Source organism: Lolium rigidum, chromosome 7, assembly GCF_022539505.1.
Source record: "Lolium rigidum isolate FL_2022 chromosome 7, APGP_CSIRO_Lrig_0.1, whole genome shotgun sequence".
NCBI classification, from domain to species: domain Eukaryota; kingdom Viridiplantae; phylum Streptophyta; class Magnoliopsida; order Poales; family Poaceae; genus Lolium; species Lolium rigidum.
In genome coordinates, this window is record NC_061514.1 from 53,989,154 (window position 1) to 54,006,812 (window position 17,659).

At 44.7% G+C, this 17,659-nt stretch overlaps 2 protein-coding genes across 2 annotated transcripts; one reads left to right on the forward strand and one right to left on the reverse strand.

The window, feature by feature from the left end:
* The first annotated feature begins 224 nt into the window (after positions 1 to 224).
* On the forward strand, positions 225 to 3,619 carry LOC124675462 (probable protein phosphatase 2C 44). Its single transcript, XM_047211538.1, has 5 exons — positions 225 to 413; positions 1,802 to 2,053; positions 2,180 to 2,462; positions 2,598 to 2,752; positions 3,098 to 3,619. The coding sequence occupies exons 1-5, from the start codon at positions 285 to 287 to the stop codon at positions 3,236 to 3,238; spliced, it is 960 nt and encodes a 319-aa protein (XP_047067494.1). The 5' UTR covers positions 225 to 284; the 3' UTR covers positions 3,239 to 3,619.
* Positions 3,620 to 14,212: 10,593 nt separating this feature from the next.
* Positions 14,213 to 16,782, reverse strand: LOC124677067 (coniferyl alcohol acyltransferase-like). The gene is made up of 2 exons (XM_047213063.1): positions 16,279 to 16,782; positions 14,213 to 15,400 (listed from the first exon to the last, which is right to left on the reverse strand). Exons 1-2 carry the CDS (start codon positions 16,690 to 16,692, stop codon positions 14,465 to 14,467), a joined length of 1,350 nt encoding a protein of 449 aa, XP_047069019.1. The 5' UTR covers positions 16,693 to 16,782; the 3' UTR covers positions 14,213 to 14,464.
* Between the last annotated feature and the right edge of the window lie 877 nt (positions 16,783 to 17,659).

Below are 17,659 nucleotides of genomic sequence, written 5' to 3' on the forward strand. Positions count from 1 at the left end.
CCACAGGTGGCCACTTCCACCACGGACCACAATCATCGATGGAAACAGCAACCAACGACTCCGCTGTCTGCCCCAACTTTTTCGTGGGTCTTCTCCTTCTCTCACCACAAGTGTCCGGATCGAGAGACGCAGACGCAGACCACACCACACCACCAGCCCGGCCGAGTCCACGATAAAACCCAAAAGGATCTCTCCCACTCACATCCCCGTGTGCCTACCCGCTGTCCCGTCTTCTCCAGCAAGCCCCTCTCTCTCTCTCTCTCTCGGCGGTTGCGCTCCGTGGCATGGTCGGCCGGATGGAGCGGCACACCGTGTCCACGTCCTCGGCGTCATGCTCCCCCTCCGCCGCCTCCTCTTCGTCCTCCTCGGCATGCGGCGGCAGGAAGCGGCCCGACATACTCAACATGATCCGGGTAATTAACCCACTTCTCCCGCGCTTAATCGCTTCCTTGGTTGTGCACAGAGAGCTTCTCCTCTCTCTCTACTTTCCGATTATTACAAACTAAAGCTTCTTCTTTTATGCGCATAGATTTCGTCACCGTTTTGATTGAATACGGCGGTTTGGTTGGTTGGTTGGTTAGAAGGAGCGCTTGTGTTATTCTGCGCGTGGATAAAAATTCGTCTGATTTCACTATCCAAAAATCATTCTTAAGTGATTCGACGAGAGTTCGATCGATTGATTAGTGAAACATACTACATACACACACAAAAAAGGGAATTTTGTTATATTTTTATTTATTACTGCCACTATAAAAAGCATTAATTTGTTAAACTGGATTTGATAAAAAAGAAGCAATTCTGTGGAGTAGTAGTAGATTCGAAACAAAGAATAATAAATGGATAAAGGCTATGGGTGCAACTTGTAGCTTCAAGTCACAGGACTTCAAAGCTTTGTTTGGGTTCGCAACTTTCCAAGGGAAGTTGGACTTTGGCAGCATCACTTCCTCTTTTTTGACTTGGCACGCATCCGGCGGCAAGCAAGTCATGCCAGCCGTAAGCAACCTCTCCCTTTTGGACCCTTGCACTGCTGCGTCTACTGCTAGTCTCGTACTCGTAGTGGTACGCAGTAGCTGTAAGCAACCTGCACCAGCCATAAGCAATCAAGCAGTAATAATACTTTTGGTTTTATTCTGGACCTAGGAAGTCTCGGTAATCTACTTGCTCCGTCCATAAAAGAATTCCTTAGATTTATCTAAAATTGGATGTATCTAAACACTATTTTGTGGACAGAGGTAGTAGTCTTTTCTTCTTCAATTTCTAATTTGTTTCGTCCATTTGTGTTAAATTTGTTTCGTCCATTTGTGTTAAATGTTTCTTCTTCAATTTCAAATTTGTATCTAAACAAGGTGTAACTTCTGAACTCTGAAAATGATGAATTTGTTAGATTACTGCGGATCTCAGCTATTGCCATTAACATCCTGAACATGGAGCTTGGTTAAGCATTTAAAAAATTTCAGTGTGAGTTTGAGCCAGGGGCGAGATTGTTCTCTGGTTTCTTACGGTTTGGGGTCTGTGAAGCTTTCTGTTCACCAAGAAGCCTGCAGCATTCTTGTCACTGCTCTGTTCTGTCAAAACCACTTCAGAGTTCAGTCTAATATTGACTGATCAAATTGATAGTATTATACATACAGTTACATGATGTTATTCGAAAAACGAAAGTTGTCTATATGAGATACTCTGACCTGCTATGCTACTACCACTACAGCCTTGTCCGTACGGCAGAATTTTTCTCATGCCCTTTCTGCGATTTCTGCACTCTATGTTGTGTTATCATTTTTCTGATCTTTGTATGACTTCACAGAGTGCAACGTGTCTTCATTCATCATCTACTGATACTGGCAAGGGGCGGAGTAAGCTGTCGAGCAACAAAGTGACACATGGATTCCACTTGGTTGAAGGGAAATCTGGCCATGATATGGAGGATTACCATGTAGCAGAGTACAAGTGTGAAAAGAACCATGAGCTTGGCCTCTTTGCCATTTTCGATGGCCATTTGGGTGATCGTGTGCCGAGTTACTTGAGAGCTAACCTTTTCTGCAACATACTGAAAGAGGTAATGCTCTTAATTTTGTGTATCTGTTATGCATTAACATTGCTTTCATACCAATGTTCAATCCTTCTCGTTCCACCTTATGAATGCATTTTTTCCTTACCATCTCCACTTTTATGATTGGTGCAGCCTCTCTTCTGGAGTAACCCTCATGAAGCAATAAAAAATGCATATGACTCTACAAACAAATATATTCTAGAGAATGCCAAACAACTTGGACCAGGCGGTTCAACAGCAGTTACTGCTATTGTAGTTGATGGCAAAGATATGTGGATAGCAAATGTAGGTGACTCTAGGGCTGTTTTGTGTGAACGAGGTGCTGCTAATCAGATCACCGTGGACCATGAACCCCACACAACTAATGAAAGGCAGAGGATTGAACAGCAGGGTGGCTTTGTGACGACATTTCCTGGTATGATTCTTATTCTGCAACTGTCTCCTCATTGTTCTTAGTCAAACAACGCATAATTTTTCATTCGCAAAAAAGAAACAACGTATAATTTTTATGTGCGCCATTGCATAATTGTCTTCTATGGCTTGCTAACAGGTGATGTCCCTCGGGTAAATGGTCAACTCGCTGTCGCAAGAGCCTTCGGTGACCATAGCCTCAAGACGCACTTGAGTTCTGAACCTGATGTTAGGCATGTACCTATAAACTCAAGTATAGAGTTTGTCATACTTGCCAGCGATGGATTATGGAAGGTTTGTACTGCAACTGTTTATCAACCTTTTCCTGCATTAATCTCGTTCCTCTTCATCATGCTTCAAATCGCAGTTGCTAAGAATCCTGAAAGATGTTAATCTGCACATCTACCTCATGAAGGTTACCTCCCATTTTCAGTTTGTTCTGCCAGTCCTTGTATTCTTTCTTTTCACCCTGTTTTCTCAAAAAAAAAAAAAAAAAAATCATTTGTTTGAGTTCTGCATCTTCTAGTTTCTTGTTCACCATCTATCTTATAGTAACTAACAAGTGCATGATCTGCTTCTATTGACTTGTTATGTTCACAAACAGTCTCTAAGCCTTTACCTTTTGCTGAATTAATTCAGGTGATGAAGAACCAGGAAGCCGTAGATCTCGTGAAGTCAACAAAGGACCCCCAGGCAGCAGCGAAGAGGCTGACGACCGAAGCGCTCGCGAGGAAGAGCAAGGATGACATCTCCTGCATCGTCATCCGTTTCCGCTGCTGAATCAATTCCATTCTCCAAGACGCACCGCATGCATAGATCTCCGATCATTTCAATTTCTCGATCAATGATGTTTTAAGTCGAGGATTCCGCGTCTGTGATATGTTTCTCGCAGTTCCGACTGAGTTTCTGTAGTGCCTGTTGTTGTTTGTACTTATTGTAGGCTTCATCGAACAAGCTTGAAGAGATTAATTAGAACTTTGCAAGGGAAGATTGTAGAGATGGGGCTTGGGGCTAGTAGTTAGTGGATAGTAGTATGTGCAGGGTGGTTCATTCATCTGTGCATAAATACACCAGCATAAGATCCCCGCCAATCTGTGGAACATCTTGTCGTGTATTTGACCGGTTGTGATTGGTAAATTGGTAATGGACAAGTGATCATAAGGCTGTGCATTTATTTTTTTGTAAAAACTATTATTTTAAAAACCAAAAGGTCTGCAAGTTGGCCAATTTCCAGGTTGCCAGATCCGTTTGGGCACGTTTGGACTGAATGATGCGTTGCAGTGTGCTGAATTTCCACCCAGCTAACATAAGACATAACTAGTCAGATAAGAAAGGAAGTAGTTTGCTTAAGCTACTACTCAATTGGTTGGATGCCTGCAAAATGTTCAATTTTTTTGTGTGTGTAAAGGATCACTATTAATAAGATAATAACTACATGTGGCCTCTACGCAAGCATAAGAGCATCTCCAGCCGTGTCTCTCAAAGCGTCCCCAAACGGTGCCGGATCAAGCGTTTAAGGAACGTGTTTCTTCGTGCCACGTTTGGGGGACATCGCTCGACGTCCCCCAAACGCTGCTCCCAAATTTTTTTTATAGAGTTTTCAAAAATACAACCATTTATTAAACATAGGATACAAATAAATATGTTTGCCAAAATCGTTTTCAAATTAAAATGCAACTACCAGTAAACAACTAAACAAATATAATAATGGGGCTAGATCAAAGCGCCAGGACATTTGCTGATAAACCTTTCATCCTCCACATATGCTCAATGAGATCATTTTGAAATTGCTCGTGAATATTGCTGTCACGGATCTCTGCGTGCATGGCGAGGAAATCAGAAAAATCTGCAGACAACTCATGATCAACCTGCGCAAGAGGGCACTGACACTCATAAGAACTAACATGTCTCCTGACCTGATTCTTGCGATCATGACTATGTTGTGCATGATCACACAAACCTGCATCCCTCCGACATTTGGTCGTGAGACCAGCTTAGAGTAGGGTACCAGACAATTGCAAATTGAGCTTGAAGCACACCAAATGCCCGCTCGACATCCTTCCTGCAAGCCTCCTGTCTCGAAGCAAAGTGGAAATTCTTCTAACATGATGGAGCTGGGATTGTTTTCACAAAAGTGGCCTATTTTGGATATATACCATCGGCTAGATAATAGCCTTTGGTATATTGGTGGCATTGATCTCGTAGTTGCATGGTGGAGCATGACCTTTCACTAGTTTGCTGAACACCGGAGACTGTTGCAACACGTTGATGTCATTGTGTGATCCCGCTATGCCAAATAAAGAATGTCAAATCCACATGTCAGAATCTGCCATAGCTTCAAGCACCACACTGCAATATCCATGACGCCCTTTGTATATACCTTGCCAAGAAAACATACAGTTTTTCCATGACCAGTGCATGCAATCGATGCTTCCAAGCATCCCAGAGAATCCTCTCGCATCATTTTGTGCCATGATCCTTGCAGTCTCTTCTTCAGTTGGCCCTCTCAAGTTGTATTTGCCAAACTTTCCAACCACAGCTCGGCAAAACTTGTACATGCACTCAATGGCAGTAGACTCACTCATGCGAAGGTAGTCATCCTATGTATCAGCAGGTGCTCCGTATGCAAGAAGCCTCATGGCGGTGGTGCACTTCTGAATCGACGAGAACCCGACAACGCCTACAACGTCATGCTTCAACTTGAAGTAGGGGTCAAACTTTCGAACGCCGAGGAGGATATTCATGAACAAACCCTTGCTCATCCTATATTGGCGCCGAAAATTGTCGGCCTGTGTTGCGTCATCTACGAATTAGTCGGTGTGCACCATGGTATGCCCCTCCATCCTTTGCCGGGGCTTTGACTTCTTTCTCCCCGGCCTTGATCCTCCGTGGCGAGGCCTCTTCCGCTTCTCCGCCTCGGCGTCAAGCATGTTTTGGAGGGATGCGATGATCAGCAAATACTCCCGGATGTCGTCGTCGAAGGCTTCCGCATCCTCGAGCAGTCGGAAAAGTATCTCACCGTCGCTATCCATGTCTGAAGCAACATTCATGGTTAAAATTCAGCCGCTGCAGACGAGGCAACGAACAACGACCTATCGCCCCTACATGACAAGGCGTGGAACACCTTATGTGCGTGGAGGTGGGGCGGATTTTACGCCGTGTTCTGGGACGCGCTCGCGAAGCGGCAGCAGCAAAAAGGCCGGTGAGAAAGCCAGCCGCAATGGCGGTGCCCGACTCAGAAGAGATCTGCCATCGAAATGGCCGCTAAATCAAGCGGCGGTGGAGGAGTGGGAGGCGCAAGAGGGAAAACGCGAAGAGAAATAAAAGGCACGAATCAACCGTGTCGGTGACGCGTCGGTCCCGCGTCTCCTCGCCTCGCTTTTCGTTTTGTTCGGCGTGCCCGGAGCGTCCCCTGTGGAGCGGGGACAGGCTCAAGACGCCGGGCACCGTATTGGGTCGCGCCGGATGGAAGGAGGCGTTGGGGGACGCGGCTGGAAACGAAATTGTGTCCGGCGTGCCCCAAATCCGTTTGGGGAACACTTTGGGGGACGCGGCTGGAGATGCTCTAAGTCTCTAACACACGAAGAACTGGTAGAGACATGAACGATACACAATGTCAAAAGAGAAAAAGAAGAATAACGAAAGAAAGACCTTGCCACAATGTTCAATCACTCGCAACGGCTAGACCCACATCATCACCAAATACAACATCTAGACTATAGAAGAGGTTCTTCAAAAGCGACAATGTTCAAGTTCCATCGTTGCTCGAATTAATGTTTGTAGGTTTTCACCGAGGAGAATTCTCCGGACATTCAACAAGGAAGATTTCATGGAGACAACCGCCGTAGAAATCCGAAACTGATCAGTAGCCTAATTGATGATGACCGACACTAGGCAGAGAGGCAAATTGGATGGAATAAGACCACTAGAGCCTCCTCCCTACCTCCTTTATTTGAACTAGACATGGAGGCATTAGTCAACACAACCACAATGTGTGAACCACATAGCGCGGAGACCACGAACATGGCTAGGTACCAACCACATCCCTCGACCTGAAGGCCCGGGCTTTCCTCGATGCCAAGCCGAGCACCAATGAGGAGAATAAGGTGCATCGTCATTGTCGAACTCCACCACGACACACGTTGGACGATTCGACGCCGAGTATCGCCGGAAAATCACGAGCACTCTCCAAGCCCGACCACCATGCCTCCCCACGGCCGCCTTCACCTCGAAGAGCTGGGCCCGCCACCCCGGAGACCTATTTCCCTTGGCGCGCATGACAGCTAGATTTCCTAGCCCCTTTCAAATTTCAGGCCCATTTTCGCAATGTTTGAATTTCATATCGGGTTAGAGAGCACACACGTGTAGAGAGTTCATCAATGCGATTTTTGAACCCTTCCACATAACTACATAAGAGCATCTCCAGTTGCGCCCCCAAATGGCATGCGGTAACAAGGTCGAGTCGGCCCTTCTGAGGAGTGCCAGATCAAATGTTCATCTTGGGGTGTGGGAGAGGGGCTCTGCTCAATCGCGTACCCAAATGTTTTATACAAAAGATTCACCAAAACTATATTTCATTTATATTTCATTACATTTAGAAAAGAGAAATATAACCTAAATTTAGACCTTCCACTAAAACCTAGCCACGGCCGGCGCGGCGCGGTGGGCTACGTCGGTGACACCACCTCCTCCTCTCTCAGTGTTGCTGCTGCTCAAGCCATCACAGCTCGTCCCCTTGTTGGTCGTGAGGTCCACAAGATTTCCCGTGTCCTCCGCCGACCATATGAGGCTGATAGAGAGCGGGCGCTCTTGGCTTCTCGGTCTGGCTCTGTGAGCGAATCCTGCAATGCCCACGCCAGCCCCCGCTCTTCGTCGGGGTCCTCAATGGCGCACACGGAGGCCACTTGCCGTGGGTACTCCTGCTTGAGAGTGGGAGACGAATGACAGGGGCGGGCTCCTTTTTTGGTTGGAGAAAACAAAGGTAACCGCTTGGCGGGAACGGTGGAGCGACACTGCAGATGACGATGCTGTCCATGCGGTAGGACCTCCTCGGAGGGCACGACGTGGGATCCTCCTTCATCTCTCCCTTTGGAACAATGAAGCTCGACGTCGATGGAGATTATCTGGTCGGCGATCCATAAGACCGTTCTACAGAGGAAGAAGACCCAGAGGATGATGACACGACATCCGCCCTCCGTGGCTGCCATCGTGGCAGAGACAACAAATAGTGCCCATCGACCCGACATGTAAGTTGAAGCTTCCGATAGTCAGGTCGATCCTCTGGTCGAGATTGTCTAGGATCTGGCCACCAATGATTGTTGAGTTGTTGCTTGTTTGTGGCAAAAAAAAGCCACCGAATCCATGACTCTAGCACCCAAATTTCGCATAGATGGCACCAATTGATGAGGGTTAACCTCGGCAATGTCCATGGATATGGACTTAGGATTTCGGGGAACGATGTGCTGATGATGTTGGGACTCCAAGTGTAGAGTGTTTTGGTCAGTGAAGAATTTTCCCCACAAGGATGAGTCGAAGGTTTATATCGAACTCTTGGGGAATTGGGAAAGAGATGCCTCTTTTCCTCTTCTTCTAGCAATCCTGCAAAGTAAAATAATGCCTTGTATCCCCAATTCCACCATGTGGTTGTAAAGCAAAAGTTTTCATATCATTAATATAGTAAATAAAAGATGTGACACAAGTAAAATAAACTAAATAAATAAATTAAACTAAGTAAAAGCGGCAAATAGATTGTTGTTTTTGTGTTTTGTGTGTAATTAAATGAACTATTTTTTTGTATGTATGGATTAAAATATTTCTGAAAATAGAAAGTAAGACAAATGCAATGGAAATGTGTTTCTTATGATTAAAATTTAAGCGGAGTTCATTGATTTACTTGTCTACTCTCTCTTTAAAGTTGTAGTGGATAATAACAATTCATCAATGATATGATGCAACATATCTCTCTTTCACTACACATTAAAGGGAAAACTCCAAGCAATCTTGTATAAGGAATTAACAGAGCATAGCCATAAGTATTTTGACATGATGTTTGAATATCAAATATGCTACCTTGAACAAACAAGATCATTACTTTTGTCACGTGATGAACATAGCCCTTCACTTTATCCCTAGTGAGTAGCAAAGGAAATGCAAAGGCATAATAGATCATGAATTTTTTGTCACTATCCAATCACTAAAACCATGCTACTTCATCTAACACACACATATCCCCGCATATGTTCTTTCATACAAGTTGGATCAAAACCAATACTTTAGAATGGGGTACATAATATGCGTCTATCAATACATCTTACAAATAATAGATTCCAATCTCATGTCATAATATCATAGAATAAAGATCCACCACATAGAAATTACATCTATGGCCATAATCATGTTGGGAAGCTCACATGGTACTAAGATCTATGAAGAACAAGAGAGAAATGGATCAAGATACTACCACAAATCCATAGTCCATAAGTGGACTCCTCCTCCTTGATCATGGTGTTGACGAGAAAGACATTGGAGAAGGTGGAGATCCCTCTAGCGGCAGCTCCGGTGGAGTCCCCCCTCCAATCTTCCCTAATGCAACCTCTGTTTTTGTGTTTCGGTGTTTCTGCGGTGCTCTTCTCGAGGGAACACTGGGGGGTCATATATATAGGGGGTTTTAGGTCAAAATAAGTCCATGTGTGCAAGATTGAAGCGAATCAGACGTTCGAGGGAGAAAAGAGGGTAGGTGGCACCCCTTGGGCACACCACCTAGTCTCTTTTGGGCCTCAAGGCCCCTCTTGTGAGATCTAGGTGCTCCAGGTGTTTCTCGTGATGAAAAATGACATCCACGAAAACCTAGCTCAATTTGACTCTATATAGGTGTTTGAAAGTGAAAAATATACAAAATAGGGTTTTCCTATTCTGGAGAGTTATAACCCAAATAAAAGGGATCATTGGTAAATTTTCATAAATCAATATAAAACATGGAAATAACATCATATACATTGCAAATATGTGGGAATATATATTAATAAAGTGCAATGTTCATGTATGAATTTTACATGCATCCGGTGTGCTGGTGCTTTCATCGGCTGGTCAGACAAACAAGGTAGTCCAACAATGTACTGACTGTAAGGAAAATTCGCTGTAAAGCTAGAACAAAACTAGGGTTACAACATTTGATTCAATATCTCTCCGGCTATCTCCTCCTAGCCTTTATATAGGATGCTAGGTCTCAGAGTCCGGATCATGTCGGTTTACAAATAATCATACAGGGCTATGTTTATGCCGGCTTCTAGATGGGTCTTTCCTTATTTGACACGCTTAGTTCTATGGCTTCAGATGCTTCCTAGTTTTCTAGCTTCATGGTTTCTTCCCAAATATGTATGAGAGATACTAAATTCACATGCCCAATAAGGTATACCCATGTCATATATCTAATCTGATTAAGCTATGGTAGCTTCACCATGAAGTTGTCATGATGGGATGAATAATGATAGTGATTTGTTCATCACACTAAAACATTGCTTATAGTGAATCCGGAAGAAAATATATCATATGATGATCGAATTCAAAGTGCAATTCCGTGGGTTCAAGTACTGATTATACACACCTAGGGCCATGTGCCAAAAATTTTGACACTGCGTTTGATTTGAGAATATCTCCTGAAGAAGGAGAAAACCTAAAAAGGAACTGCAAAAGTATTTAGCATAAAGGAAAATACTAGAAAGTCTAGCTGAGATGTATATACAGATATACATGTAATGAATGTAATTTTTTTTTTTGTTTCCCTTTGTCTCTGAGAGTTTCTCACTCTCTTTTGTAATCTTTGTAACTTTGTATTATGCTTAATAATGAAAATTGCAGTTTTACTTCAAAAAAAAAAAATGAATGTAATTCTTTGTTTGGTTACGCTAATGTATTTCTTGGGTATTTGTACCAAATTGTTTGGTATGACGTGTCATACAACTCAAAGCAATACAAGAATATAATGGCCTAACTGACTAAAAAGTGTGATGTGATGCGCGTCAAGAACGAAATAAAATGTCATTATGTTCGTCGACTCTACCTAGGCATCCAGATTAACTCTAAGAAAGTTAATAAAGTGTTATTTGTTCTGGTCTAATGTAAGCAAATGGATGTTTTCATAAGAAGATGAATTAGTCGTTATGATGGTGAAATACAGTCATAACACTATTGTTAAAACATTGCAAGGCTAAATGATTTGAATTGCACTTATGCGTGAACTGCTGTTGGATCATATTAGAAATAACGCATGAAACAACTTCTGTGGAAATGGAGTTTTGGAGTAACTTCATTAAAATATTTGAGTTACAAGCTTAGAAGATATATAAGCGTTGCAAAATTGGTTTCACAACTTATGCCTCACGAAACACCCCAGGAATATGGAGTGTTCGAGAGACATGATCAAACATGTTTAGATATGGTGAGATCAATATTATCAATTTAAAATAAACTGCTAATTTTTTTGTTGAGAAATATGCTCTAGCGATTACCGTTTTCCACTAAATAGAGAGCCATCATGATCCGTTAAAATGATGTCCATATGAGTTATGACATGGAATAAAAATCTGAACCGTGTTTACATATTTTGGCATGCCAAGCATGACTAAAATAAGTTTACAACAAAAATCAGATAAACGTCTTTGTAGGCTATCCGAGGGTTAAAAATGGGCAATCCTTCCACCAAAAGAACCATAGGAAAATGTGTTTGTCACCCTTAGTGGCGTATTTTTCAATAAGGAGTTTGTCGTAAAAGGTTTAGTAGGAGGACAATAAAACTCGATATGATTATTAATCTGAGCAAGATGAGCAAAGTAGCGCAGCGACGGAAATAGTTCGAGAGGCGGGCACGATGCTCATGGCTCCCACGTCTACAAACTGCTCTATTCCTGGAGATCGATGTACCTATTGAATCTCGTAGTTCTGGTTGACTTTGTGATCAAATAAATAATTTGTGGACAAAAAAATATTGTTGAACAATGACAAACCAACTACATGCAAATAAGCTATGATGAGCCCTGACCCCGTTTAACTGACTAATTGCCATGAAATTTAAGATAGTATGCATAACCAAGCTTGTAGCTTTCTAAATCTTCTGAAGGTATGAAGGCTTTTGAAAGTAAATGGATCTATAAATAAATAGACGTGGATGTCATATCCTTTAAAAGGCTCGACTTGTCGAAAAATTGTTTTTGAAAAAGTTCAAGGAGTTTACTACGATACTTAGAGTCTATACGGATTATTCTAGTAATCACTGCATATTTCAATTACAAGATATGTCAGCTGGGTAGCAAAACTGAATTCCTTAACTAAAGTGTGTATTAAGGTTGTATACAAGATACAACCGAAGGTTTTGCTAATCCATAGAATGCTAGATAGGTATGGGGCTTCAATGAAGAAGTAAGCATTAGAGAGTTAGAATCTTCACTAGATGAAATGGTCAAATAATTTTATTTTCATCAGAACCAAAAAAGATACTTGAAATTTGCAAGAAATTGAGTGGGACAATTGAGACATATTTGTAATACATTATGTGGATGACATATAGTTGATTGGAAATGATATATCTTTACTTGGGATAATAACATTTTTCTGGAAAATAATTTTCATTGGAGGACCTGGACTAAAACCATATTGATCATCAAGATCCATAAAGATAGATTGGGGCGCATAATAAGGTTAAGTCAAATTGCATAGAATAAATATTGAAGAAGTTCAATATGGAACGTCAAGAAAGTGTTCTTGTTGAGTGGGGTTTTTAGCAAGACTTAAATGTGTTTGACATTCAATGAGTAAAAACACATCTGTGATTTTGAATTATGAATGCCATGAGATATAAACAATCAGGTATCCTACACTAAAGTGTTAGGAGAATATTACATAGATAAATTCTTGCTCAATGGGATGAGATTTGCAATAGGTTCCATGGCATTTAGTTGAACGATGCACCTGATCGTATTGTCTAGGGTCTTACTGGAAACAAAAAAAATCCACGAAGTCTGTTTATTAGTTATTGGGGCGGAACCTTTTAGGTCCTAATAACAAACTAATTTGGAAAGGTAAACTTCCCTTGAAAATTCAAATTTTCATGTGGCAAGTTTTAAGGAATTCTATTCCTACGAGGAATAATTTGAGGAAATGACAATGGTTAGAAAATCATGTGTATACTTTTTGTCAATAAATGAAATGTAGCAATTACTTGTTTTTTAATTGTTCTATTGCGAAAATTGTGTGGGGGATCATTGGGAAACGTTTTGGTACAACATCTTATCCCAGGAACCTTTGGCAAGCGTTTTGTTGGTTTTATCGTTTCTTACCCAGTGGGAATTTTTTTTATATGATTGGTGTGTCGGCTGTACGTTGGGAAATTTGGATAGTTCCGAATCGTGTGCCTTTTGAGAACTATATTCTCCAATCTCCTTTAAAGGCTGTTTTTACTACGTGCTCTTTCTTGCTACTGGGCAGGTTTGCATACTTCAGATGGCAAGAAGACGTTGCTGATTGAGGGGACAAGGAAGATGAGGAAGCTAACAGCTGGCATAGGCGTAATCACGCGAGGAGTTGGTGATCACGTTCCTTCCAGGATTGACGACCGAGTGATGTTGTGTTCCATGATCAGGTGTACCTCTAAGAAAAAAGAAGAAAGGAGAGTGCAGAAAGTGGAGATCTTCCTGCGCGTGAAGACTTTTAGCCTTTTCCTTTTGGTTCCTAGCTGTTCTTTTGGTGTTGTTTTGAGTGGTATGCTAGTTGGCTGGTGTTAGAAGTGTTCTTGAGCTTTGGTGGCAGTAGTTTTTTTTTGCCCCGTAGGGGTGTTCGAGATCGAGCACTCATAGCGACTTTTCTGCTACTGTCCCAACTCGCTATCCATTACTTTCCTATCTTTCCTTATTTGATGTTCTTATAGTGAACATTGTATATCCTTTAGGCCTTGTTCGGTTGCTCCCGACCCGGCCGGTATTGGGCCGAAATCCACGTGGTTGCACCGTTGTTGGGCCCCCGGGGTTCAGATACCGGCCTGCACCTGAAACGCGTTCGGTTAAACCACAGCCGTTTTTTACTCTGACCGGTTTTGCGTGAAACCCTGTAATTTGACCGGTTTTTAGAAACGCTAGAGTAGGCTCGTGGATTGTATCCCGAGCAGAGGCGAGCGAAACATTCTTCCTCCCTCTCGGTTGTTTCCTCGCCTCTCGCGACAGCAACGGCGGCGATTCCACCGGAGGGGACGACGGCGTCGAATTGAGCGGAGGGGAAGGCGGCGGCGAATCGACCGGATGGGGCGGCGGCGGCGAATCGACCGGATGGGGCGGCGGCGGTGAATCGATCGGATGGGGCGGCAGCGACGAATCGACCGGATGGGGCGGCACCGGCGAATCGACGGTGGCCGGCTGTAGGAAAGGAGCTCCACGACTGACGGACCTGGCCGACGTCATCTCCCTCTGACTTCCAGTTTGGCCTGCTGCTTGTTGGCGAAGGGATTAACCGAACGTGCAAACAGTTGACGGGAATACTAGAAGTGTAAGGATAGGTATTCCCGCGAATTGGGGTGACAAGCGTGATTCACCCAAACCCCCGGGTGGGTAGTTCCCTGGGCGGATTAATACCATGGCAACCGAACGAGGTCTTATGCAAGTAATGGAAAGGGGATTATGCCGGTTGGAAAAATCAAACTATCACACATGCATTCTCGCAATTACACACCATATGCTTTGTTCAATCGTTTCATATACATGGAATCGGGTGTTTATTTTTGAAAGGTAAGGTTACCAGCAACGACTAGTTGGTGGTGGTGTTACAACTCACACAAATCGTACATACATACACAAGCAAAAACATTAAACAACACAAGAGTGGAATACATGACACACATATGCACCACATATGGTATGCCATACACATAGTATATTAGCTGCTCGATAAAGAATGAAAATAGCCAGGCCGCTAGCTCTTCTCCTCGTAAATTACACGAGGAGCAGGATACTGCCGGCCCTTTTATCATCCGAACACATAGCTATTTTTGAGGGTCTTGAAAACAGTCTGCTTCTCCTCCATCACCTTCATCAACTCCGGCGCCGCATGCACGTACACAATCCAATCTCCATCCCCGTGTGCGCTTGGCATCGGCATCACGTAGGCCGCACCACCGGGCCACGGGAAGTGATATGACGCGAACGCTGGCGTGCCCCACCCGAAGTCGGCCTCACCGGTTGGGAAACCCATCCCCGACGACATGATGCACGTCATCGCCTCCACACCACCAGTGCCACCGAAGTAGGCTCTAGCCGCGGCAGGCTCGGGTCGTAGTGCCTCTACCCAGTCGACCAATCCCCGAAAGTGCTCATACGTAGCGGCCTCGCGCACCCACCGGTGCACGTCGCCGGCCACGTCGGCAAGCGACATGCGTAGGCGAAGATCGTCCATGCTGATGACACCGTATGGTATGGTCAACACATTGCCGAAGTAGGCCTTCATGGCGCTATCCGGGGACGGGGAAATGCGAGCACGCCCGTCTACCACCATCCCCATGCAGCACATACGCTGACATTCGGAGGCCGCTCTAGAGCAGAGCTGCCATAGGTGGGCCGTGAATGCCTCAAGCTTCGTGTATGGGGGCCCGGCTAAGGCCTGCAATGCCGCGACATCATCGGAGGATATATGGTAGATGCGATTGACGGAGGTCGAGGCCGGAGGGAGCGGTGTTGAGCTGAGAGGGGAGAATAGGCGCTCGATCAGGGCATCGGTGGAGGGCGTGCGCGGTGATGGATCTCGCGGAGCGACTAACGAGCGGCAAAAGGACGGGGCCAGAGGTGTGGACCCACCACGCGATGTGGCGGCCCATGCGACGAGGAACATGTTGAAGGAGTAGGCGTCGCATACTCTGTGGTCGAAAGTGCAGCCAACGACGGCACCGCCACACTTAAACTTGGTGACCTGTGCGCACACGTACCATGTGTAATGCAATTAGTAATAGTAGTTATAAACATTAAGCGTAAAAATAAACAATTATAAGCTTCTATTCGAAGCATGTCATATTTCAAACTTATGTTATTGTACCTGAAAAAAAAGAATACTTATGCTATGTTATTGGTTTTAGTTGCTTATAATAAAATTAACGAAATTTAATTCGGCTCCCGAGTGCGTATACTCCCTCCACCCAAAAAACAGATTTCTTATTTTCAAAATATCCCAACAAAATTTTAGCATGTACATCTCGATAATTTATGTGCATTCATACAGTTTCACGGAAAACCAATATTTTTTGTGTTCGATGTAAAAAAGGCAAAACATGTCTCACAAAGCCTGACTTTTAGCACCAATTTTTGTCTTTTACACAGTGCAAATAACAAGTTATTTTTTCAGGGAAAGACCTTGTGAGCATGTAGCTTGTGAAGATATACACTTAATTTTTTTTTACATTTTTAAATGTGTCAAAGATGTATCTCAAAGTAAAAGGATCATATGCACTCAAAAGTTAAAATATCACTTCAATTGATGGAAATTCAATTCGGCTCCTCAGTTTTTTTTTTAAATGGGGCGCTCCCCAGCCTCTGCATCAATTGATGCACACAGTTTTATTTATTTATTTTATAGTTTTAAATATTCAAAAATATTACAGCTCACGAATCGGAAAAGGTTGGGACATGTATCAACCATCTAAAAAAAATGAAAAGCAACATAAAGCTATCCATTCTGAAGCCTATTAAGATGACGCCACCTAGTAGTCTGGAAACAACATAAGGCTCCCGAGTTGCATGATGCATCTATAAACTTTATATTTGATGACAGAGATAAAGGATAATATATACTACCTGAACAGACATCACACCGGCCTTTTTGGCGGGAACCAGCATCTCCACACCCTCCTCCACCATGCCAATCCGGAGCTCCCGAAGCATGGCGTTGTCGGCGCTCGCCTCCGTAAAATCCACACCACGGCTGTGGCACAGCAGTTCCGGCTCCCCGGCGGTGTTGGCCACAACCTCCCCGGCAAGCGGGTAGTATTTGACGAGCACCTTGGCCAGCGCTTCCTTGAGAGCGGCCGCCATGGGCGCAGGGTGGAGGTAGCAGAAGAAGACGCTTACGTCAAGCGGCGGTAGGAGGAGGTCGAGGTTAGACAGCGGCATGCGGTGCTCCTGTATCGGTAGTGCTGGCTTCACCGTCGTCGTGGATGAATTCAGCACTAGCTCATGCCCACCGTGCACTTGGATGGTTTCGTTTAACATACCGGGAGGAGTAGTCGAGTATTGACGTGTGTAGCAACTCCTAGGGAGATCAGAGTGATAGTAGCTAGCTTAGTTCTAGTTAACCCGGCGGGTTTCGAAGGCCAAACTAGATGATGGATGGTGTGAGGTTATTTATAGGATGGATGATAGCTTGTATTATGCGTATTCGCAATACATGCTTCTTCTCGAAATAGGCTTTCGCCCCGCTATATTAATATAGCAACCAACCGATACAACAGGCACGCTGGGACCACAACACAACCAAGTCCAAATGAACAAAAAAGAAAGAAAAGAGAGAACAATGCCGACGCTGGCAGCTCGACAAAAACGAAGATGGCTCGCAACCGCTGCGCCCTCCGAGTAGTTCCACCACACACCTAGCCTACCGAAGCCCCGCGTATCAAACAACACCTTCAACAAGGAAAGCGACGACGACGCCGCTGCTGCCCGGACGAGTCCTAGGGTTTCCCCCGATACGCGGAAGGGATTGGGGAGGAGGTACACCCGACGCCCTTCAAGAAGGCAGGGCGACACCCGCAGGCGTCTTCGCGTCGGTGTCGGGCATGCCGACAAGGATTTCTCCCGCCCACCAAACCCACAACCCCGAAAGCTTCGATGTGCTCCACCTAACTTCCGCCCACCAGCACACGCCACCGCGGTCTTGAAGCCATCATCGCCGTCTCGCTGTGGTCACCGGAGCAGGGCCTGGACGTAGAGAATAGCAGTAGCTGGGCCGGGGGTCGCAGCACCTCAGCCGCGCGGGAGGGAACTACCTCCACCGCCTTCGCGGTAGCCGACCGGACATGGCAGCGAGGTCAAACCAGGCCCAGCTGGCCCGGCCGGGCCCAAATAGGCCCGTAAAGTCCCCACTGCTGAGCTGCAGCAGGCCGGCCGGAGCACCGCCGACATCCAGCCACCGCCACCGCGATTTCTCCGCCTCCAGGGAGCTCCGCCGGCGAGCCAGACG